Source organism: Lethenteron reissneri, chromosome 16 (assembly GCF_015708825.2).
Source record: "Lethenteron reissneri isolate LAM-NWPU_2019-01 chromosome 16, ASM1570882v1, whole genome shotgun sequence".
Lineage (NCBI taxonomy): Eukaryota > Metazoa > Chordata > Hyperoartia > Petromyzontiformes > Petromyzontidae > Lethenteron > Lethenteron reissneri.
This window is the reverse complement of record NC_083794.1, coordinates 5,365,114-5,391,398: the sequence shown is the minus strand read 5'-3', so window position 1 is coordinate 5,391,398 and position 26,285 is coordinate 5,365,114. Positions and strand designations below refer to the sequence as shown.

Here is a 26,285-nt window from a genome sequence, read left to right as displayed (position 1 = left end):
GTTTTCGTCAAAGATGGCGGACGCGAACCCCGGGTGTTAAATGACCGTCAGGAGCCTCGCCTCCATCTGTACAATGGTGAGCGCCGCTCCCTCCTCCGCACCTCAAAGCGCTCGTTCAACTCGCCGCGAATGCTCCGATGCTGCGGGCCCGCCGCTGTTTGTACGGCGGGGTCTTTGCAAAGGAGGCTGGAGTGGTGGGGGTAGACTGTGTCGCGACTAGGCCTCTGCGATGCCTGTCGATTTTCCTGAATGTCGTGCCCGGGAGAGATGCCCGAGCCTGGCCCTGAGAGCCCCGGTCGCCGCCCTCTCTTGGAAGGAAGGCCGGGGAGGCGGGAGAATTAGTGCGTGCGCATGTGTGAATGAGTGTGTTGCGTGCGTAGTGATGCTGTGTCTGCAGCTACGCGTTTGGGTTTAGGTGAAGGGGCCGCCGACTCGGGCGTGTGAGTTGGGTGGTTACTTTCTGCGGAAGACGACTTTCTATGAATGTGGTGGCGGGCACCAGTTGAGTTTGTGTGTCTGTGCGTGATTGCGTGAGTGCGTCTGTATTGTACGCGTGTGTGTTTGTGTTGTTTGTGTGCACGTTTGTTCGTGTCTTGAGTTTGTGCGTGGGCGTGTGGTGTGTCTGTGCGTGTTTTTGTGCGGGTGCGCCTGTGTGTCGTGGTTGTGTTTTAACGTGAATGTGTCTGTAATGCATTTCTCTATATCTATGCCCTTGCACGTCTTTTTTATTGTGTATATATGTATTTTGAGTTTGTGTATGTGTGCGTTTGTGTCTTATGCGTCCATCATCTCAGTCCGTCAACCAGCTATAGCACCTGGGTCTGTACCGTGACCTGCCAGCGAGCATTCGATACTTCACGTGTCTTTAAAGTGCACCTAGCCTGGCACAAGCGACGTGGTGACGTTACTGCCACTTCGTGGCGAATGGCGGCTGTTGTGTCTTTGTGCGTATGTGTTTCACCCTTAACGAATCTTCGTGGGTTTCTGTGTGTCTTTCTACGTGTGTCTTTTGTAATCGCCGTGTGTATTATGTGTTTACGTGCGTTGATGTCTGGGTGTTTAAATGCGTGTTTCTGTGTCTGTGTCCGTCTCTGCGTGTACGAGCGTCTACGCACATCAGAGTGTATGTCAATTACTGTTGCTTCGTTACACCTCTTGTGCGATTGGACGCCCAAAGACACAGCCATGCAAATAGAGTAGCGTGAGGTTAATAAGTCGGAGAGGAAAGGGAGGTAATCGTAACGCGACAGATCTATAGATATCAATGACATAAAAAGAGATGTCGGATAAACATGGAAGAGGTGAATACAGTCGAGGGTTACCGGTGTAAATAAAGTGACTGGAATAAAAAAAATTGTAATTACTGTCAATGACTGACTGTCTGTTATCAGTGGAAACCTCACTGAGTCTCAAAGCCCTCTTTTCATGGGGTTACAGCATTGTGATGTTTGACCCGTTGGGGACTTGATGGCGTTTTAATGTGACAGTCGTAAGAGAACTAGACGTAACGTAACAGGTAATGGTTGGTGTAGCGTTGCTGGTTAGCCCACACTTTGTTAACCGGAAGGACGCCGAACGTGGTTTACACGGCACTGAAATCGAATTCGTGGTGAGATACTGTTCAGAAACCAATCGTGTAACATTTTACAGTGCTTTGTAATGGGATGGGTAGGGGGTGGTCTGTGACACCAGCCACGTGTATCACTTGTGTTCGTCATGCGTTGTGAATAGTCGTAGAGTCACGTCTCATACTGTAGTTAGGGCAGTGAAGCAAGGGGGTCAGTTTCGCTGCACACTAATGAGCCCCGGCAATGCCCATTACCTTAAAGAAAAAGTATTGGAAGTGACATGTTCAGTCTCTTATTCATTCGACCCCTCTTGACCCCTATAACAAGTGGAGCAGTTCACCGTGTTGGGTTCAGTTTACGTACCCAAGAGGGATCATTGGCCGAGTTGACCATTATTTGAACGTGACCCCTCATTGCGTCCAAGTGTCATCCAGTCCACTGCTGATTGAAAAATCCCATTTGTGTACGTGTAAAGGTGTTTGTTCACACGCACTACGTATGTTACCATGAAGTGTGTTCTAGTCTGTATATGTATAACACGTGTTGACAAGTGTCTCTGCAAGTGTACTGTTTGTGTTTAAATGTAAAATACGTTTGCTCTGCCAAGTCAAAGTGTCTCCCAGAACCTATGAAGAGGGTGCTAATCTTCGTCATGAACTGTGGGACCACTCTTCGCATAGGATGAACACTGTTGGGCTCTCATGAAGTTTAACTCTTTTTATTAAAGTGAATTGTAACAAATTAACTAATTTAACAGCGTGAGAAGCGGGCATTGTCAATTATCGCTGTGAGAAGATGCAATGTAAAAATTGTGTATTGACCGTGACCTGATGAAGCATGCAAATGCACTTTGAAATGTCTCCTCTTTTTCCTCAGGGCGCTAATGCCTCTGCTTTGGAGAAAGAGATTGGTCCTGAGCAGTTTCCTATCAATGAGCACTACTTCGGCCTGGTTAACGTGAGTACCATGCCCTCCTTTGGTGGGCGCGCGGAAAAAAATTGTTGTTGCTCTTGTATCGTGCTCCCTTATCCGTTTTTCATATTGTGGTGCCTTTTCCTCTTTTGAGATGAGTGCTCTCAGCACATATGTTTAGGAGTCCAATAGCTCTATAGCAAGGGGAAGAATGTAGCATCATTGATTTGTAAACACTAAAGGCATTTTGTAGAGGTTATTATTGTGATAAAATAAGGACAACTAAATTAGTAAGGCCACTCAGGGTAGTTTTACGACGTCTATTGACCATTATATTTGGGCACGGATTCAAAACTTGGAAAATGTATTTATTGCGTAATGGCCCATCTGATTATGGTTGTGTATAGATCTTTGGAAAGCCTGAAGTGCTTTGGAAAATAAGGAAGGAAAAGTTGGTCAGCATGGCATGGTGCCAGATTTTAGTAATTACAGATGCTGGAAGTCTTTGCTTTGTTTACTTAACAAAACCACATTCTCCTTTAAACAAAAGACAATGGCAGCATTATCCTTTGCATTGATGAAAAAATCATACGCCCCTCCCTATTACATGGAGTTTTTTTTGTTGGTAAGTAGTTTGCACGATTTTTTTGCCAGACTTTGCTTTACAGTGCATCCACGTAACAACTTGGCAAGATATACTGTCCTTCATATAATCGTTTTGGAGGATCCCTAAACATTTACAAAACTGGATTTTCCAAGCTCAAAAATTCAACAGCATACAAAACAATGCTGACTTGTAACTGCCTTTTCAAGTTGCACAGGAACTTCATGTGCCAGGCGTGCCTAATTTAGCACTGTACAATTACTGCTGCATTGCATTATGCATTTCTAAATTGGCATGAGATTTTGGGTGGTTACAGATGTGTATTCTTACCTGTTTTTATGGGTGTATTTATATTTTCATACGTATAACATTGCAAGTTTAATGTGGACTAAATGGTGTTTACGAAAATATCAGGGTTTTGTTAAGACATTTTTCTGAGGACTTCCACCCTTGATTCAGCCAGGTTATTGGGGATGCATCTATCCTTTCAAATGAGCATTGCTTATCGCCAATGGCAGATTTGAGCCAATTGAGTAAAATCCACCTTCCTATGGCAGAGATCAGACTTTGCACAATACATCCAACATCGCATTCCCATCAAATAATCACCACAAGGGGTAAGTCAACATCCGATTGGGATTGAGCAAACGATTGTAACTTGAGTATTATGCCATGAGCACAATGTGACTTCAGTTTGTATACTATAACAGCGAAATGAAGAGTGATGTTGAGACATTCGTAAGTGAATGTTTGGCAGCATCGTTGCCAAAAAATAATTTGCACACGTGTGCCTGTGTGTAGTTGGGCTCTGGTAAAAGTAGACTCCAGAGTATGCACGCACAACAAGTCTTGCCAAACAATCTCTGTGATTAAAAATGAAACTCCCGTATGAAAATGAAATGCACACTCACTTTTTTGAGAAACGTCACGTCAAGTCTTGCAGGCTTACTGCCCGGTATTTCGGCTTGCTGTGAGAAGCACTGATGCAGACATTTCTGCAGTCTACGGGCACCTGAGAGCCATGGTGCAGGAGCAGCTTGTGGGGCACTCGTCCATCAAGTTTGTTTCAAGCCACTGCTTCCGTGTTGCATGAAAAAGCAGTCGCTTTAATAACGTTCCTGGTGTGGCATTCGTGACCCCCAAATGCGAAAACAGGCCAAATAAGGATCGGACTGCGATCCATTATGAAGGCTCAATAGACCTTACTCGCTCATGTAATGCACATACTGACATACTGTATGTGCAAAATGTTTTTGATAAAAATGCATTTGCATACCATTTTTATGTTATATTCTTTGGGTCTTTCGGTAAAGTCACACAGATAGGTTCAAAGAAAATAACAGAAAAATCACAAAAAACTACGATACTTCGATCGCAACACAAGCGTTCGTCATCAGGAAGAGGGGGTTAGCTTCTAAAGGTAAACTGTTTATAAAGATTTGAAATGGGCGTAGCCAAAATGTCAGCAGCCAATGTTAATGTAAGTGGTGGGCAGCGGCCGTGGTGGGTTTTGCCACCAATCAAAGGGCTGCCCAGTAAAAATGATCATGATAATGTAAGATCGTTGAAGTGGCTATGTTAAGGTGAGATTATTATTTTCTTTGAACCTATCTACGTGACTTTACCGAAAGACCCAAAGAATATGAATTCCTGCAGTCACGAAAGCTTTAAGTCGCCATTTTTATGTTTTTCGACTGGTTTCTATAAACCAGATGTAGCATTTTTATTTTTAACATCCTTGTTTTAGACTGTCATAGAAAAAAACTGCCCTTGCGACAGCTGTTTATTTCTCATGGAAACGTAATTGCAGCCTGTGTAAACTGTTCATGATTGGTCTTTTGTGTGGCTTGTGCGTAATTTGCAGGGCACGTTGAGCATAAACTGGATGCACAACTGCATATTAATGCACACAACTAAATGCTACAAAAATATTACCGTGCATTTGGGTCCACTTAGTATCACGCTGCTACTCCTGTTGTTGATCACATCGGTGCGGGATTTTTAAATAAGCTTGCCGTTGACGTGAATGTAATCAAGGTGGTTACACAGCAAAGAGGCGTCTGCTGCCGCACAATGTAATCGGGTGGCGATATGAACTTAAGTGATGCGAGCATTTTGCAGGCGCATGTGTGCATATCGCCGCTGAGTCCTCTACGGGATTGGCCCTATCATTCTGCTTGCATCTTTTCCGTCGTGAATGAGATGAAGACATTTCCATCTATTCACCCCGACTTGTTAGCATCACAGATTCACTTTAGAATTCACATCAGGAATCTCGTATCCATACCCTTACCTTTCCTGGAAATAATTATCATCACACGGCAGTTAAAACAGTAAACGTTTAGCTTCCAGAATTCTAACTGGCTAGATTGAGTGAAGACCTCAATGTAATATTCCGATGGTTTTTTTTGTGTTGTCATGGGCTGAGACATCAACTGTCAGGCACGTGACAACCTGTGTTTTTATGGTGGCTGGATTTGGACTCAAAATTTCAGTGGTGTCAGTTCAGTTTAATGACAAACCACACGTCCTAAGCTGCTGCTGCATAGTCCTGGCTGTAGCCAGATGTGGTGGTTTTTCCTCATTTAGGTTTTTTCCAGTGGCCTTGGGAAGGGCAGAGATTAGTTGTGTACACCTTGCTAAAAATACAACAGCATCCTGTGGTGCGCTGTGTCCTCAATGCAGCAGCAAGGGACACCTGTTGGTTGGTGGGCGGTTGAACAATCTCGTGGTCAGTGCGTTTGTTACTGAGCAAGCAAGCAAGCATCGGGTTGGCAGTTCGATTCCAGCGGCTACCTCGTAATATACCTATATTTCCACTTACAAAAGAGTGCTGTGAACTCTGAAGTGGACATTGATGACCCTGTGTGACATTGATTGGCAAGAGTAGACTGTTGTGTGATAATGTAATAACCAAAATTCTGAAACTACCAGCAAAACAGAAATTGTAAAGTTGTAATTATCAATGGATTTTGTGGCCAGAGTCTTACAGACAGACTTCCATACCGAACAGGAGGATTTCTTCACTAATACGGCTGTCGCCTGATGTTGCTGGTTGTAATGACTGGCGAAACGGCATACTCGAATTGTAAATGTTGTGGGTTTACTCTCCAACACACCGGTGTATTTTACTAGTGGTGAATTGGTATGTTTTGTTTACGTGTTAAACCTTGCTAATTGGGTGTGTTGGGTGGTGGCGGGTTTACGCTATCTCACCCAAAAAAACCTCTATTATGGAAAAGGAGGTGATTACTGTCAATGGATACTTGTTGAACAATGCATATCATTAATTTAAACATGTGACTGGCATCATGAATGTAAATTATAACCAGATGGAAAACTATTGAGGTGCAACACGGTATTTATATATATATAGGACACACACATCCATGAGCTGAAATAGCACAAATGTGCCAACACGACCATTGCGAGACGATACCAATTTCATAAACTAAAGTTCACCCCTTGTGGAAGGGGGGAGTAGCCCGGTTAATATTTAATTCTTGTAAATATCAACGTCCAAAACATTTCTTGGCAGGGTAAGTGAGCAAACTGGTCGTGGAGGCATCGACTTAACATTTGTGTGCACTTTGAGTTACCTTCCGAAAATCTAATGGCGGGCCATTTTAAATTGACTGGGCTCGTGTAAAACGTTGGTTCGGATTATTTAGAAATCCACATGAGCACCGAACATTCCACGCCAGTGTTTTGTGTAGTTTTGCCGTCGTATTTGCTGTGCATGGCACAATGAACATATCTCAGAGGTTGATGCTGTGTGGATTGTGCCGGAGCTGCAGGATATGGCACAAGGGAAGAAGTGATTGGCGGGTGTGCTCATTAAAAGCATCGCTTGTGCTGTTGTTGGTGACACGCTAAAATTCGCTGAACGCTTCAAATATGATCCACATCATGTTCTGAACATGTGATCTCTGCGATATAGTTCATTATCATGATATAATATATCAGTAGCTATGCGAGATTGAGCCTGATAGTGCTGGGACGGGTGACACAGTGGGATGTTAAAGGCTGCTACAGTGCTTTGTGATGGGCATCAGAGGAGTGCTGCACAATCCATTGTTGTACTATACTTCTATACCTCCACATATATGCTCTCCCGCCTTTAAGCTGCATTATCCAGTGTGGTGACGTGTGGTTAAATAACTCCCACAGTCTGCGTGGTGTGGGGAGGCCCTCGTGTGCTTTGGGATGAGTGGCGTCTGGAGTAAGTTCACTCGTCATAATTATGGTCCACAAAGATGGGTGCACAGCAATCCCCTGGCTGCTTTGCAGACCAGTAGGTGCGGGCTAAGTGACAAATCAAAGTGCTCCGTCGACCTTTGCCCCCTAAACCTCCGGGTCACGGGCAGAGGCGTGCACCACCACGCCCAGCCTTCGAGGTTGTATTTGAATGTCGTTGACGCATTATGCCGTCTGGATATTGAGGCGTTAAGTAACTTCTGCGGGGTTTGGGGGGGGATATGCTCATTGTAATTGTATTGAATTCTGTGCAGCCTAAGCCACCGAACGCAGCGCTCGCATAAAAGTCGAATGCTCCTATGGGGCCTTCACGTTTACAGTTGTACCGCACTCGCGCAAGCTCTCCTCTCTCTCCCTATTTGCCGTGTGTCGTAACATGCACGACTTAATTACATAACGCACATTGCACTGTTTGCCAAAAAGACAATCGTGCCTACTGGAATGGAAATTCCACTCGGAGCAATGAGGACGTTTTTTGAGAATGGTTGGTGCGTCAAATGTAAATGTACACATACACTCTGGAGCCGATTGCTCGTACATTTATAGACGCGTTTCTCGTTGTCAACGATTTTGCCCATAATACAGGGTTTTTTTTGGGTTAGATCTCGTAAATATATAAATGTGTCGTTAAACCCGCCACCACCCGACACAGCCAATTAGTAAGGGGTTTGTCACGTAAACAACGTTGCCAATTCGTTACTAATACAGCAGACCGGTGTGTTAGAGAGCAAATCCACAACATTTACAATCTGAGTACAAATCTGGCTGTCCGTCTGATGATGCTAGTTGTAATTGCTGATGATATCTGTCGCGAAAGCCTACGTGTTAACCTGTTTTGCGCTTGTAATCGTCAGCAGTGACAGTGAACAATCCACTGCTGGATGAAAGTGTACATCGTTGGTGTCTTCCTTGGCCTTGAGATGCTTCAATAAATATTGCTCCTGCAGTACATGAGCTAATCTAATTGCAACTCCTCTTTGGTGGATGTCCTCTTGGGTGTATTCTCTCCGTTTATTGCCGTTCCATCACCAGTTTACAGCGGTTGTTCGAATGACAAATAGACCAAGTAAATCATAAATGAGTTCGTACTTTATCAATTTATGTTTGACTTTGTTTCCAATTCTATATCTTCAAGATATCTTGTACTCGAGATGAGAATAGCCTCTGTGAGAGTTTTATATCTATGTTATGAATGGTTTAAATAATTTTTGTTATATGTTATTAAGGTCTTAGTTTTGTGAGACTACATCATTTCCCACTCATTTTCCATCGTTTAGACTTTATTACCATATGCATATCGACTATCTCATTAATACACTAAATATTAGTTCTGAGTGACTTTCATATCATGTTTGTATAACTTTGACTCTAATTTCCACGTGAATAATTTTGCAGCAAAAAGATTTGTGATCGTATAAACGATGTTTAATGCGCACACAACAGTTGACTCGCCTACTTTCCTTTGAACACAAAACTGGGTTTTAAGCCAGAAAACCACTCGTGATTAAGCTGGACTCAAGTGTAGTTAGTTGATGGTCTCAGCCAGATCAGTAATGATTTGCACAACCATCGTAAAACATTTGGCATGTGAAAGCTATGCACGCCCTTTTGGTGTTGACAAAGAGGCATAATTTAAGTAACTTACAACTTATTTCTGCTGAGTTATTTCTGAGACTGTTGATTGGTACACCGCTGGTTCCAAGAGTTTTAATTGAGAATGTCCACATCTCAACAAATCGCACTAATAGCTCAATCGGCATACTGTTAGCGGACTGCACAGAGTATCATAACCCTCGCTTTTAATCGCCGTCAACACATTATCAGGGAGAAGGTCTGTGCGAGTTCAAACTTGTGAACTTCGTACCCAGAGACATGAACAAGAAGCTTTGGAAGCTGGTCTCGTCATATCTTTTGATGCTAAGCCGACTTGGCCCGATTTAATGCTGAGAATTGGATGACCTTTGTGCGGATGGGTCATGTTCCCCCCCACCCTCCCCATGTCTTTCACTCGTGCCCACATATAACCCTCGCTACCTTGTGATTGCTGCCGGTTTTTAACCGGTCTTGCTAGTGTAGGGGAAACGCATTTCAACTGAATGCACTGTGGGCCCCCCCTCCCAGCCTTGGCCTCATTAGCCACCCCGCCTTCACTCAGCCCCCAGGGTTGTCAGTCGTATGAATGGCCCTATTTCTGTGCACCGACACGTGCGATGCAGCCTGCCAATGGACGGCCCCATACACACAATCTAAATTAGGTCAGCGACCCTATTTCCTGTATTTCCATCGACTAGACACTGTGCAGCTGCAGGGGTTGGACATCTCGGACATCTCGCACGCACAGAAATCTCTGGACTGTCCCCTAATCCCCCCCCCCCGCCTCGGAGATTCTGATTACAGCCGTGCGCCACCTCTCCGTAAATTACCGTCTTCCTAAAACCCCGGGGGCCTGGCCGTGTTGTCACGCTTCGTGCGGTTCACAGCCCCCGAGCGTCAGTCGGTCGGGATAAAACTCAAAAAGCCGGCACCGATAGAGGTGGCCACGTGGCTGGGAGGGGACTAATGCCAAGTCATAGACTGAGCACGGTGCTGCTGAGAGCTTGGGTTAAAATCTGGGTGTCAAGCCACCTATTAATCCAGATTCTCTTGTGCAGTGAGTTTATTATGGTCTCGGTTTCAGTTCGCATTGACTGCAAAAATCACTTTTGGTATAATAATAAATATGAATGTAATTTAATTTTATGAATATGAAGGTTTTGTTTTACAGGATTATGAATACAGTTTACTGCCTGGGAGTGCTTATGTGGGTTTGAGCAGAGTAATGTTGAGGTGGCCGGTTGGTAAAGGGGGCTAATTAATCCCATGTCACAGGCATAGACTCTGGGTGTCTGCCTCCTCTTATTAAACTGGGTTCCCAAAGAGAGCCAGTTGATATTCTTAGCCCAGCTTCACACAAAAAATCTCACCAGATCACTGCTCGGGGATTAAACATTTTGTGTAATTTACTTGTGTTTAAAAACACTCTTTTAAGGGTACTTAAAATGTGTTTTTCTCATTTGGGTCGAGAGTTCTAACGAAGTGACTTCACAGCTCCAGTAGTTCTGCAAGCTACAGTCTGTTCTCCTATAACGTGTTAATTATGTTCCTAAAGAACACCGCATTATGTAAAATTCGCGTTGTAATCTAAATAATATGAAAAATTGAGTGAAGTATAGTCCGCGACAACACGTGAGTTGCGTATGTAGCCTGAACAAAGACTGAGGTGCGTGAGTAGCATCTCGAAGCATCGAGCAGCATTCCGCCTTGTGTGATTCTACGCCGAGGCAGCCGTACTACCGCTCGTTCCTAATCGCGCTGTGACCGTAATTCCGTTCACTCAATTGCGTTATATTCAATTCGCATCCACGTTATAACTAAAAAAATGTGTTCCCTAATACATTAATCACGTTAAATCCAATTCACGTTATAACAACACGCCTTAACGGAGAACAGGCTCTACTGTTAATGGATCTTCCAGAGGCCACACACTGACTTGATTTAACGACCGCAACGCTTGCTGTGAGGCTCCTGAAATTTTAATTTCATCTCGTGGTACTGCGCCGGTATGAACATTCAATTTCGATTTGAAGCTTTCGTGACTGCAGGAATCCATACTCTTTGGTTCTTTTGGTAAAGTCACGTAGTTAAAAATAAACAAATCACGACGTTTCGATTGCAACATAAGCAATCATCATCAGGTGGGAAAACCACAGCAAGAAAACACATTCCTGCGGAGGGAGCTGGTAGGAACGTTGGGTTGCTCGGTCAATGGCCTGCAGGGTCAACGGCGGCGTGGTGTATTCCGCAAATATGCCCGACTGTGAGGGCGGGCACAAGCCGGCGTGAGTAGGTTAAACGTTGAGTTTTATAAGGGCACCACAGGGTGACCAGCCCTTTCCCACCCAGGCCCACCCCTCCCACCCCCCACCCAGCCCCACCCTCCCCACCCAGCCCCTCCCCACCCAGCCCCACCTTCCCCTCCCCACCCAGCCCCTCCCTGCACGACGGACGGACACAATAATCCCCTGTGGGCTGGTGTAACCAGGAGGTTCCTATCAGTAAAATTGCTGAAGTGGGAGAGAGCTTGAAATGAACTTGAACTTGAATATGTAGGTAAGAAAGTGGGGGGGAGGGGCAAGGGGGGAGAGAGAGAGTGGGGGAGGGGTAGGGGGAGGGGAGCGCTGCGTGAGCGCTAGGGGGAGAGAGGACGTGGGGCCGGGGGGAAGTGGCGCCGGCTGGAAGTGGGAGGCCTAGAGCGCTGGGGATGCGGTATGAACATTGTAATGTACATATACATCAAAACATGGACCATCGGTGGGGTTACGCTCTTAAGAATAGCTGCAATTTGCAAATCTGCAAAAAAATGCCATCCGCAAACTCAAGGCATATGGAAAAAATATCGTTTGGTTCGCTTTTCATAATACCCTACATTAACCCAAGCATAAAACAAGGTGTATATTTTTTAATGTGAAGTTTGATTAATATTTTCTATATTATTACATATGTAGAGAAGTTCCGACGGACGTACTCGTAGACGGAGGTAAGTTAAGCGCTTCCGCCAGGGTTTATTAAAGCTTAACAATATTACACAGCAGGGTACACAACTCCCAGGGGCTAGGGGGGTCCTACTCTGAGTCCGGGTCCCTGCCGACTAGCTCCGGTCTCTCTCTCGTGTCGGATCGTGGATTCTGCCGACTCCACCGACCGGAGAGAGAAGCACCTCTACGGCTACCACCGACTTCTCCCCAGACTCACCACTCGATCCCTCTCTCTACCCCTGGTTTCTTCTTCACCCTGCTTACTCTACCCGTTCCCACGGGGTATCCCTTAAGTACCCTAGGAGACGTGACGTCATCGCACTGAACGACACACCTGACGTCACGTCCCCATTTTACTCCTCTACACTTGTATAAACTTGAACAGTACATTTATAGAATGAAAAAATAAATTTTGTGTGCAGTGCTGTACTACGTTAACGACGTATGTACAGTTAGTATTATGCAGTTTAAAAAGTAACAAACAACAAATACTTTTATTTACGATGAAGGATCATGATGGCGGTGTGTATTCTTCCGCAGCAGCATCATCGCAAGCAGTGCAGTAAGAGTACACCACTACTTCTTTACGATGCAGACAGCCATCTCGTGGTTAACCGCAAATGGTCGAGCCAGAGGGGTGTCATTGACGAAATCTACCTTAATGAATTTGGCGCGAATGGTCAAGTCCACGGTGGGAAAACCCACCATTCTAGATTTGAAGCTTTCATGACTGCAAGGATTCATATTCTTAGGTTTTTTCGGTAAAGTCACGTAGGTAAAAAAATTCAAATTAATAAAAGTAAAATAAAATAAAAATCACGACGTTTCGGAGGCAACACAAGCTTTCGTCTTCAGCTGTCGTGGCTGTGACGGTTCCACCTGAAGACGGAAGCTTGTGTTGCCTCCGAAACGTCGTGATTTTTATTTTATTTTACTTTTATTAATTTTAATTTTTTACCTACGTGACTTTACCGAAAAAACCTAAGAATAGAAAAAAACCCACCATGTCCGGAGTTTGAGTGCATTTGGAAATATTAAACAAACAATGTCTGCACTGGATAGGTCGACAAACTTGCTGTTCACCCGCACTTTATGTATGTATGTTATGTTGAACTTCTTTCGCACTTTACTTAGTCAACCGTGCAAATCGGAGGTGCACTGATGGGTTCCTCGCATGCAATGATGTCTGCGTGATCCACAGCTATGATTATAAAGTGTCCACCAACTAGACCACCTGGTTGTTGGTACACACAGCTTTTCACTGCTGAACGAGGGCCTCCCCCACAACGTAAGGGTCACTGTGGTTATTTCAGAATCAAAATGTTTATTCATACCGGAGGAATCCGATGCGCTATAAAGGTCTTTTTCACAGATCTCCAGTGGGGGCGGGTAAGAATGTTGCAACAACAAACAATACAAAAGCACATTAGTAGTGCAAAGTACAAAGAGGTAAACCAAATCACCCAAACACATCCAAATAAAACTATACCATCCCCATCATATCAGGCAAAGCCAACTGAGGTATTAACTTATTTTTCAGCAGCGACCTGGCTACAAATAATAGCTCAACAGAGTGGCCCATCATTTGGGCATTTATAGCACCAAAATAATAATAATTTGGACCCATACGAAACCACAATCCATTATCCTGTCTCAACCCCGGCTCGGCTTTCGCAAAGCCTTTTGTTTGAGCGCGGTGCTCGTGCATCCAAGCACTCTCCGTGACTCATTTCCTACTTTGGCTTCTGAGATCTTGACGAGATGGGGTGCATTCTGGGTGACTTTGTCGTAGGTGGGCCACTGGCTTGGTAGCTCTCTGGGCTAAGAGGAGCTTGCGCTCGCCCTTGTTCCCTTCGTCTCACCCCCCCCCCCCCCCCCGTCGTCTCTCCGCAGTTCGGCAACACCTGCTACTGCAACTCGGTCCTGCAGGCGTTATACTTCTGCAAGCCGTTCCGGGAGAAGGTGCTCGACTACAAGGTCCAGCCCAAGAAGAAGGAGAACCTCCTGACGTGCCTCGCCGACCTCTTTCACAGCATCGCGACGCAGAAGAAGAAAGTGGGCGTCATCCCGCCAAAGAAATTCATTTCCCGCCTACGCAAGGAGAACGGTGCGTTTGCGGCGTGGGTTGCCTTGCGAAATAATCCACGAATGTTAAGAATCGAAAGTGCCTCAGTCGAGCACGATGTGAATTGGCCTGCTGTAACTCGAACACTTTTGGGAAGCCTGTGTTTTGGTGCCTTTAAAGTAACGCAATTTATTAATCGTATTATTTTGTTGATGGCTTTATTTGAATGCCCAGTGTTTTTCGGTGCCTTCTTTTAGATGCGGTCGCATTTAGAGGAGATGTAAATCCACATTGCATTGTATAAATAGTAAAGTATTCCCATGCTGTTCTGAACGTGTCCCTCTTTGGAAAGGGCTCTTGCCTGTATTGCAAGGTGATTGCCACACTCTTCTGATTAAGTTTATATGAGTCCAGAGTGTTCCGTCATAAACATGCCGCTAGAAATTATTTGTCCAAGAGACCTATTGGTTATTTGTCTATTGTTGATTTTTTTACTGTTAAATTGGATAATAATAATAAAATAACCAAGCTCATTCCTTTCCCTTCCCGTCCCTCCCCTGCCCTTTCGTGAACCCTCGGTCCTTGCCCGCCCCAGCCATGTAAATCACTCGATGTGTTTGGCACCGCTTTTTAAACTACGTAAACCGTCCTGAGCTAAGGCTTTGTTTAAATATAAAATGGGGTAAGTCGTGAGAAATATTAACGATTGGAAATCGTGGTGAATGGACAAGAACCCATTGAGGGGCCTTGTTTCTGGCAAAGGAGACTTGCGATCTGTTGCAAAGTAAACGGCAAGTGGTGCTGCGTTGGTTTCATCACGGCTTGCTTGACACGGTTGTGTATGGGCAGGGCAATCTAATGAACGAGCCCGAGACCAATTTCCCTTCACCGCGTGCCTGTTGACAGAGCCCTGATCAATATATCTCATTGACGGCTACCTCTCGCGGCGGCACCTTGGAGAGCCACAAGGCCAGGCCCGTAAATTAAAGGAGTCCCAGACCTGTTGCTGCTTCGCTCTTGAACACGTGTTTTGAGATATTCTGTGTCAACGGTTGATTTGCAAGGAGGCTTTGGTGACTCGGAAGGCCGATTCGACGGCTGTCTGAACACTTGAGTCGACACCGCTGAGATTCTGCGTTCCAATCGAGGTTTCAACCATCGGTTATTAAACCAGGTTCTAATAAATGAGTATCAGAATCAGAGTATATGGCTTGAGCAATCACCAAAGACCAATATTCCCATATAGCCTCAATAGACTGTTGGGGCAAGTGCTGTTAGCGAGCACCTATGAAGGCTAGCACTGTCTGAAGGGGTGTGTGGCCAGAACCTCACCTGACCACCTTTGTCTCCCCAGTGGAGATGTATTTACACACCGCACCAGGTACTCCTTTGAGGCCGAGTCGACCTCGGGGAGGCCCAGGACCGGTTCAAATAATCGTCACCGGTGTTGGCTGTGTGGGAATGGAAGTCGGGTTGCTGGATATGTAGCGCAGCATGCTTACCGTGACCCTACCACTCCCCGTCCCTGCACATATACACACACACATCTCAATTGATCCAATAGTGTAGGGTTTGGTGTTAATGTCCAATTCCCATAGTTCCAGACTGAGGCACTTTCGATTCTTAACATTCGTGGAGACCGCTGATTGAATTTAAGAACCCTTTTCTGTACAAACGTGAGACATGCACATACGCACGCAGGCACACAAGATCTGCGTGTCATCATTCTTATTCCACTGCTGCTGTTTTACATTCACTGCTCATTCTTCTCATTCGTTTTCCTTTTCTGCCCTCCGTACTCCATTTTGTACGGATTGTGTTGTAAGGTCCTTAAGATGCTTGGGCATTTAAGCTCCACATCACTGCAAATCCTTATTCGTAATGCCCGAGATTATGTCAAGAGCAACATCTCTGCAGGATACCACCGAGGATGAACATATGTTAATCGGATGTGACTGGATTGGCTTGAAGGGGGAATAGTGCCCATGTTGGAGTACGGAGCCGCAAGTGCTGAGATCCTCTGTTCAGATGTGGATATCAGACGCCCATGTATAGACCAGGTTCTCATGTGGAGCCGGTCGGAGGTTTCGGTTCAGTCGCCAGTGACTATACAAATAAACGTTTGTGTTAAATTCAGTTTTCACCGAGCTTGAAATCTTCCGGCTATGATGATGAAACTATTCTTGGTTTGATGACCACGAGGACCCTCATTGCAGGATATAGAATGAGGATAAGCCCCGTGTTTACGTACGCGAGAGGCCTGTTGGAGTGACACCCGAAGTTTTTTGTGACATCGCCTTCCGGAGGCCGTTCTGACACATTGTGATGCACTGCTCGGATCTTTGTGATGCAGATGGACATTTCTTGAGTTCATGACATCACTCCGGCAAGCACAATTATCAGTGAATCATCTTTCGATTGCATTTTTTTTCTTTTCACGGAAGGACCGTCCATCCGCATGTTTTGCTGCTACAGTTGGTAGTTTTGTCTGTGGCAGATTTTACTATGCTAGTGCTGATTTAAAGCTTTCGTGACTGCAGGGATTCATATTCTTGGTTCTTTCGGTAAAGTCACGTAGAAGGGAAATAATAAAATAATAAAAATATAAAACAATACAATTCTCACGACGTTTCGACTGCAACGCAAGCAATCATCATCAGGTGTGAAATCCATAGCAAAAAAATTAGAATTTTTTTTTTATTTTAGAATTTCCCTTGACTTTAACGAAAGAACCAAGAATATGCGAGTACTCTTTCAGTTTATTCTATACACCAATAAAATCGTACCCTGTACCAGTTGATAAATGTACATGTACAATCCACTGTTGGATAATGACCTTTCGCACGCGTGCATGTTATTTGGCCATAATTTACCATGCTGGTTCGTGTAGGATATGAAGAAAGGTAACCGACACGGGAACATAGCAGTACAGTATAACAACGAGTGTTGCTGCGCTACCATCTGCTGACCACCACGAAGCCCCACAGGCTTTCACGATCCAGGCTCTATGCTGCTTAGTATCTAAGGTCTGACCAGGTGATTAGCGGACAGATACTGCACAATATTTCGACCAAGAGGACTCCAAGAATAGCATTCGACAATACATAACATGATTCATATAGATTAGTCTTGTCCTCGTAAAGGCTCATCGGTGAACCATGAATGGGAGAGTTATATTTAAATAATAAGTAATATTTAAAAAAAAAACTTTTTTTTAAACACGCTTTAATGAAATGTTCCCTACTAGTAATGGAACAACTCCACAACTCCAGGAATTGGCCTCGAGGCTTGCCATAACGTAAGAGACTGTGGTGATTTACAGCCAACGTCAGTTGAGCCCAAACATAACATATCAAAAAGATTGTTTAAAATGTTTTTATTTGTTATGATAGAATTGTCATCAGTAAGATGTAAGTATACCAAGTTTGCAATCGATACCACATTGGGAAGTGGGTTAAAATTGAGTTACAAGATTTAAGGATACAACAACAACAACGGACAGAGTGAGTTAATGTAAAGCGTGTAAAAACGATGTTTTAAATCTCAGAGCCCTATTAAGTCTATAACCACATTTGATGTGGTGAGTTTTCCATACAATCATTGGTAACCGGGGCTGAAACCATAAACTCCTTTTCCAGGCAATCTTCAGTTTATGCCCTTTTGCGGTAAACAATTTTGGAACAACGCACGCTTTGTTTTTCGACCTTTTATTGACATACGCAAGGAAGTTTTCGGAACAACGTCATCCGCAACGCGACATACGCCACGCTAGCCCGGCACCGCAACCCAATGGCGTTGCCAGCAGCCAGTGCGGTACGATAACTAGTGTCAGCTGTAACGTACAGCATTTCGTTGCGTGTACTCCAGCACTCTGCCCTTTGTCTCGTGTGTCTCATATTATAGTGTGTGTACATGTATTTTATTGATATAGGCTAGGATAATATAGTCAATTTTGTCTGCGAGTGCAAGTGAAATCCCCTAACCCCCTCCTTTACCATTATTTTTTACGGGAAAATTGCTTTTGACATACGTGATTTGAGATATGCACACTTTTCCAGGAACGCATCTATCGTGCATGTCAAGGAGTACCTATAATGCAACGAATTCTAAATTAAACTCAAGAGACAGGAACGCATGTACATGTGTTGAGCTTCTTGCGCACCGTACGTAGCCAAACGTGCTAATCGGAGGACCGCAGTTTGAATAACAGGTGGCTCAACCCTAGATTCGAACCTCCAGTATCTCAGCAGTGCCAACTCTCTGCTTCTTAGCCCCGTTAATCGTGTGCATGTGCGTCTTCTCGCAATCGTTCTCCCATCCCGGGGCTGCAAACAGAACTCTTCGACAACTACATGCAACAGGATGCTCACGAGTTCCTCAACTACCTTCTCAACACCATCGCCGACATCCTGCAGGAGGAGAAGAAGCAGGAGCGGCAGAACGGCAAGCTCAAGAACGGCGTCGCCGCCGCCGCCACCACAGCCGCCGACGGTGACGACAGCACCAAGACGGAGCCCACGTGGGTGCACGACATCTTCCAGGGCACGCTCACCAACGAGACACGCTGCCTCAACTGCGAGACGGTGCGTGAGTGTGCAGGGGTGTGCGCGTTGCGCGCTCGCTCGCGCTGGAGGCTGGGAAAGGTTCACGTTGCGGGAAGGAGCTGCGTGGAATACAGAGGCGTTCGCTAGTGAATGCACAGTAGGCATGGAACAATTTACACACTTGTTAATTTGATAAATTGTAAAAAAAATGTAATTATGGTTTGAGATTTTTTGTTATTAACATTACCGTATGGTTTCTTTTTAATTTGCATGAATTGTAAATAGCTCGTAATATTTAATGTATTTCCTCTGCTTATGACTGGGCTGTCTGTTCCTCTAAAAACTATGTTCACTGTTTCTGTACAGCGTCTTGGAATGCAGGCATGTTTAGACACTATGAAAATACTAATTGTAAGTGTAATAATGGTGGCGCACTGACCTGTTTCCAGAAAATCTAAATTTTCGAAATGAAACTGGAGTTTCCTAGCTCATTAGCTGGTTAACATACTGCGTTTAGCATGGAATGATATTGTTTTTACAACTCTGAAAACGTTGCGCCCGATTGGTTATTGGATTGAGCCATCCTTTTAAGTGCTGCATTGCGGGAACGCGAGTGATTTTTAGATGTCTAGGCCACCTGTGTTTGCTTTACAGGTGAGCAGTAAAGATGAAGACTTCCTGGATCTGTCAGTAGATGTTGAACAAAACACATCCATCACACACTGTCTAAGGTAAATTGCCCACTTCGCTTTACCACCTCTCCATTTAAAATCTCTGGGATATGAAGACTTTAAGCTGGTGGGATTGTTCTTCTTCTTGGTTCTTTCGGTAAAGTCACGTAGAATTCATTGCGCCTCGCTTTACACACTCACGCTGTTGACGGTGGAGGTTGCTGCTGGAGGTGATGGTGGTGGTGGGTGGTGATATATATATAGGCCAGTCAGCACCATGGGAAATTCCCAAAATACTTTTGCTAGCTCAACATGGAGTGTGTATTCATTTGCAGTGTCAGACCAATCCCACCAGTTTCGATTTAAAGCTTTCGTGACTGCAGGGATTCATCTTCTTGGTTCTTTCGGTAAAGTCACGTAGAAGGGAAGTAATAAAATAATAAAAATAAAACATAATAAAATAATTCTCACGACGTTTCTGCCACAACGCAAGCAGCCGTCCTCATGTGAAAACCAGGTCTATCGAGGCGACAGCGTCTGAATGACGCTGCTTGCGTTTTGGCCGAAACGTCGTGAGAATTATTTTATGTTTTATTTTTATTATTTTATTACTTCCCTTCTACGTGACTTTACCGAAAGAACCAAGAAGATGAATCCCTGCAGTCACGAAAGCTTTAAATCGAAACTGGTGGGATTGGTCTGACACTGCAAATGAATACACACTCCATGTTGAGCTAGCAAAAGTATTTTGGGAATTTCCCATGGTGCTGACTGGCCTATATATATATTTCACACGATTGCTCGTTTTTGTATCCCAACAATATTAATAAGTTAAAGTTATTGCTGATGAGACAGATGTTTTCACTGATCTTGGCCATCTTAAGCCAGGAAACTTTTTCCATTGCATCCTTATGGTGATGCCAACAAACTGCAAAGTCATTATGACCTTCTGTGAGAACAGACCCGGGTCTTCCCCATCTAAGATGGTTCCTATTGTGACGCTTCAGTTTTGTCAGAAGTGTAATTTGATCATGGTGGTGATGACGGAGAGTTTGAGCATGACGAGAGTACTGGTTTGTGGTGGTGAGGATGGGGAGGGTTACGATGATGGTGGTGGTGGTAGTGATGGTGTGGTTGTGTTGCTATTGTCATAGTAAAGCAAACATTCCTTTCATAGAAAATTAAGGCGCTTTGATATAAACAAACTTGATGACCCACAAATATAATTGAAATAATCCATGCCAGCATCATTGGTACATTTTATAATCCACTTTATTTTAGTATAATCTATCTACCATTTTCCTCACAATGAACTACTTAATAATTCACCTTTTTAATCCACTCAGTCTGCCTAATCTCAACAAAATGCTCCTTTCTGGACAAGCAGATTTGACGGGTTATTTGTTTTTTCCTGTACAGTACTCTCTTTGATCGGGGAAATGCATTCCCTGTTTATTCAAAGTGCACGACGGACCACTTTCACTGACAGATTGTTTATTTATTATTTCCACCCCACCCCAGAGGCTTCAGTAACACCGAGACACTCTGCAGCGAATATAAATACTACTGCGAACAATGCTGCAGTAAGCAAGAAGCGCAGAAAAGGTGAGACGCCCCAACCTGACACCCACACGCCCCTCCTCGCGCTTGGACCTTGTCGGGTGTTGCGTTTCGCCTGCTTTGCCTTCGCCCACAAGCGGTTGTGCAGTTGAAATGAAACGGTTCGCCGGTCAGTGTTTGAATGGGCCTGGTTTGCATGTGGTCAGTGTTTGAACGGGCCTGGTTTGCGTGTGGTCAGTGTTTGAACGGGCCTGGTTTGCGTGTGGTCAGTGTTTGAACGGGCCTGGTTTGCGTGTGGTCAGTGTTTGAACGGGCCTGGTTTGCGTGTGGTCAGTGTTTGAACGGGCCTGGTTTGCATGTGGTCAGTGTTTGAACGGGCCTGGTTTGCGTGTGGTCAGTGTTTGAACGGGCCTGGTTTGCGTGTGGTCAGTGTTTGAACGGGCCTGGTTTGCGTGTGGTCAGTGTTTGAACGGGCCTGGTTTGCGTGTGGTCAGTGTTTGAACGGGCCTGGTTTGCAGTGTGGTCAGTGTTTGAACGGGCCTGGTTTGCGTGTGGTCACTGTTTAATCGGCGGCCGACGTTCCTTCCTCGTCCGTTCTGCTTGACCCTTGGGTGGAGTACTTGCTTGATTTAATGTTAATTGTTAACGCGTTACGTTGTTGTACGCATGATGTTGAACTTCTTACGTGCTAATCGGAGGTGCGGGGGGCAGGACAACAAACTAAACACACGAGTGTAATCGTGGCATGCAGGCTTAGGCGAGTCATGGTGCCACATGCCTGTAGTTGAATGCGAAGCAGGCGAGGGTTTGTGGGATCACGTGGCTTTGTGAGACCCCTCCCCCACCCAAACTCGCAAGGATCTGAGGTGGCCCAGGAGATTAGTATCGCCCCTATATCTGTTGACCTCTGAGTGCTATGCCCTGGTACGTGTGGGGGGGTTTTCCGGGTGCTCTTCTTTCCTCCCACATTCATGAACACTCAACAGGAAGTGGCCAATCCAAAATTATCGATGCAAGACCCTCCTGAAGAGGCTCTGTATATTCTGGATTAGAAAGTTTACATTATTATTATTATCCCTGTAAACAAGTGTGTTGTGTGTAAAAAGAACACAACAGCAAGAAAATGTGGTTTTTTATTAATGTTGTGAAACTCCAGAATACTAAATATCAGTTTTGTTTAACGGGTTACAGAGGTTGGCTTTGCATGAACTATGTTACAGCACATTCCATCAGCCAGGGGCTTCATCCTCGTATGAATAAAATGTAATTTGATCATGAATAATGAACGTTCATGGACGAAGGCTTTTCTTGCAGCTCGCGAAATAATTCTCGCAGAATCCTCCCTGTAACAAGAGTGAATGCATAAGGTCGTTTTAAGGATTTGTATTCAGGCAACTGCTGATGGCTTCGCAAGAGTCTTTTCCGTTTGCCTCATTGAATTGATCACGAATTGCTCATGATTCTTGATTGATTTCACACACTTGTTTCCTGGTCCAACATTTTTTTGCATCCCTCATAATATACAATGGGCACATTTTGTAATCAAACACTTCGACTGCTTAAAACAACAAAATCAGCAAATTATACCTTCAAAACCATGTGTCTGAACCATCCCTAATAGTGGGGGACCCTACTGCATCAGAGAATACACGGGTAACTATATTGTGTTGCGTAGAACTATTTTTTTTTATTTAGTCCTGGTTTCCAGTTCATTGACTGGCACCCTCCAAGGCAATGTGGAATTACCACCAATGGCTCGGTGTTGCCAGGAGGTGAATATTGCCTCATAATATTATTAAATTGGTGACACTTTGACCATCATGACTTGCAATGTCCTCTGTTGTGATGCATTTTGCCATTGTTCGTTCACCTTTCATACGAGCTAACGGTTGCCATAGGTAACCCCAAGCATCAAGTCCTGCAGCCTTTTGTGTGCTGTAGCATCGTATCTGGGCTGTATCTCATTTGGTCGAGAAGCAGAAATCTTAATCCCAAGACCATGAGTTCAAATCCTGACCAGGGTTGACTCGTACTCGTTATCATCATCACCCATCCCATAGTCTCTGAAGTGAGTACCACCTGGCGAGGCTGCACCAGATGGGATATCTAATCTGTAATCTTCCCCAGCAATTGTCTTGTGTGTAGGCCAAGCCCCAGCCACTGTAATGTTGACTTCTCACCCCTGGATCGGGGTTGGCAGAGGGAGATGGGTGCCGTTCACTTGGTCATACAATACAGTTGTACGATCGAATTTGTATTTTATAACGTCAAGATGCTGAACAGAAACAGTGTGCATGTATATTTTATAGAGAGAGGCGGTCAGCCATAGGTCTTGAGCTGAGCCTGGACTTGAATTGGGGCAGGGAGTTGACAGCATTGATGACTGGGGAAGGGAGTTCTCGATTATGGGACTACAGTAAAGAATGGGGGACCACTATGAGACCTCCTTTACCAGTGGCAAAATATAGTAATAGGTTTTTACCCTTTCAACTGGTACAAAAACTGACACCTTTATACAAGGCATCATGTTTGCAATAACCACAACACAAGCAGTCAAAATGCAAACAAAAAGAAACAACTCTGATGATGATAATGATATGCACTGTCCTTGAAGTTGATTGGTCCACACCCGAGACAGCTTTTCTTAGAGCCTAGTCTCCATTGTTGTTGGACCAGATGACGCCTTTTGGCGTCTCGGGTGTGGACCAATCAACTTCAAGGACAGTGCATATCATCATCATCATCAGAGTTGTTTCTTTTTGTTTGCATTTTGACTGCTTGTGTTGTGGTTATTGCAAACATGATGCCTTGTATAAAGGTGTCAGTTTTTGTACCAGTTGAAAGGGTAAAAACCTATTACAATGGGGGACCAATGAACAATGGATGACTGGGGACTTAGAAAGCTTCAGTTGCTGGAACGCAGAGCGCGTAACGGGGAGTCCAGCGATATATGAGAGGGGTAGAAGAGGTTGGGGAGGGGACTGCAGTGAGATCAGTGGGGAGAGTTAGGCAGAGGAGAGTGCACGGAGAACGTTGAAGACACTGGAATGTTGCGTTGACTTTCGCCATGGCGTTTGCGACGGCAGGATGCGAGTAAAGAAGCTGCCCATGATCTTGGCCCTGCACCTCAAGCGCTTCAAGTACATGGAGCAGCTGCACCGGTACACGAAGCTCTCGTACCGCGTGGTGTTTCCGCTCGAGCTGAGGCTATTCAACACGTCCGGCGATGCCACCAACCCCGACCGCATGTACGACCTGGTAGCGGTGGTCGTCCACTGTGGCAGGTGAGAGCTGTGGCCAGGCGGCGCCGCACACAAAAGCGCGGAGTGTTGATTAGTGGCCGCACCGGCCCGAACCCACGTAACAATGGGGGGACATCCTGCTGATGAGACCCGGTGAAGTTAAAACCAGTGCATTGGTTGTCTTGTTTAAGCAAACGCTTCTGGAATATATTGATCTAGAAGGCGCAGTTGGCAATGAAATAATGTATGGTAATTGGTTTTTTACCCTTCTATCTGGCAACAAAACTGACACCTTTTTTACAAGGAGTCATGTTTGCATAGACCACAATACCTGCAGTCATAATGCAAACAAAAAACACAACTCTGATAATGTGCACTGTCCTTGAAGTTGATTGGTCCACACCCGAGACAGCTCTCCTTAGAGCCTAGTCTCACATGGGTTGGACCAGATGATGCCAAAATGCGCACAAAAAAAAACCAATTATCATATTTTTTACTGGCAAATGAGGTTCCAATGGTGATTGTATAGTAGTTGAACTTCTTTCGCACCGTACAAAGCCAACCGTGCTAATCGGAGGTGCGGGGGAAGGATGAGAAAATGTCATTGAATGACACGCGATGCGATGCCTGCATTTATCTGTCGTAATACCCTGAAAGTGCCTGACCTAGTCAGATTTCTAAAGCTTGGGCCCTGCACCTCAAGCGATGGGGTGGAGCCTGATTAGTTGGGAGACTCCCAGGTATCGTGGGCTATGGCTGCGATGTGGCCAGGAGATCTCGGCAGTGGATTCTTCAAGTGCTTTTGAGCATTACCACCCTCATATGCATTGGCTATCTCTGGGTGCTCCAGCTCGTGAATTGAAGTAACCTTATTATTCAACTGGTTCTGTACGAAATAGGTGGATCACTTGGAAGGGCTAATGCTATAATAATGGCTGTTTTAAATTCCATAATTTGAATATTTGCAGGTTGTGCAGTAATGTTTCACTTGTGTGTTGTCACGGGTTGTTGAACATTAATTAAATCTGATTGTTGGTAAAAATGTGCAAATATTTTTTGCCACAATGGGCCAAATATTCAAAGCAATGTTTTCAGACAACTTTGTCAATGTCTCAATCGGTTCCATCTAAATGTATACAATTTCCTTCGTTATCCACGAACTTGCTATCCGCGATTTTGGCTATCCACGAATCGCATCCAGAACTCCGCAGGACTGCAGAGAGAGGAGAAATAAAGTGATGAGAGTTAGTGATGAAGGTAAAGTCACTTCTTAGGCCAATATCATCCACGAAATTTTATATTCACGAGCATCTCTGCAACGTACCCCTAGCGAATAACTCGGGAACGCTGTATTTGAGCGCAAGTGGCGTCGTAGTTACTGTGCCACTTTACATTCCTGGATACTTGTTTATGATTGGTGGCCATGCACAGCGGTCGGTGACAATTGGAATTAAATTCTTGCTTATACCGTGGCCTACGTCAACTTAGCCGCCTTTGAGTAGCGTATTCAGACTGTGAAGATCTACAATTGGGGGGACACAGATATACCCAGTGTGGTGGAGCTGGCCCCAGCACCAGTGTGCCTTGTCAGCCTTATTTGGTCCTGACAACTTTTTCTGCCCCAAGAATGTATGGCCAAATAGGGGATATGCTTCAGGTATTAACTGCTGGATAGATCGGTGCAAAGGAAACGCATTGCTTCAAAAGGGTGCACGTATTTCGCTCATTGTGTCGGCTTGTTATTTACTCGTGAGGAAGAAAACGCAAATGTAATTGCATATTTTATCTCTTTGGATGTTGTATTTGTAGCGGCCCCAACCGGGGCCATTACATCACAATAGTGAAGAGCCATGGCTTCTGGTTGCTGTTTGACGATGATATAGTAGAGGTAAGTCCTTTTGTTCCATTAGTGATGACGATTATTTTACAATGGTAATGTTTACTTGATTTTTACAATACTTATTTTTATTCAACCATTATTAACAACAACATGAAATATATTATTTTCTCACTTTTCTTTGCGTTTTTTTAATTCTCCAACACAACACATTTTCAGTTATAAAATATCTCCATTTACCATCTCATTTTTTTGGTTTTCAATACAAACCTTGCAATAATTTTGGTTGCACGCATCGGATGGAATGTCCTTTTCATTGGCAGCGGCTCTGCCAAGCCTCACGCATATCATTGGCACGGACCTTCTCTTCCTCGCACACTGAACAGTTTTATTTTCTTCCTTCCTGTTGTATTTCATCTGTACGTATCCTAGGTTTCCATTTCAAAGGGAC

The 26,285-nt window shown here is 44.7% G+C and overlaps 1 protein-coding gene across 1 annotated transcript in view; it reads left to right on the top strand.

The window, feature by feature from the left end:
• The window catches only part of USP46 (ubiquitin specific peptidase 46), a 35,025-nt gene continuing 8,740 nt past the window's right edge, over positions 1-26,285 (top strand). Inside the window, exons 1-8 of the mRNA XM_061552228.1 lie at positions 1-76; positions 2,445-2,525; positions 13,809-14,022; positions 18,316-18,563; positions 19,179-19,255; positions 20,717-20,800; positions 23,842-24,039; positions 25,807-25,885. Coding sequence (XP_061408212.1) covers positions 41-76; positions 2,445-2,525; positions 13,809-14,022; positions 18,316-18,563; positions 19,179-19,255; positions 20,717-20,800; positions 23,842-24,039; positions 25,807-25,885 — 1,017 coding nt within the window. The 5' untranslated portion in view covers positions 1-40. The remainder of the gene's footprint in view (positions 77-2,444; positions 2,526-13,808; positions 14,023-18,315; positions 18,564-19,178; positions 19,256-20,716; positions 20,801-23,841; positions 24,040-25,806; positions 25,886-26,285) is intronic.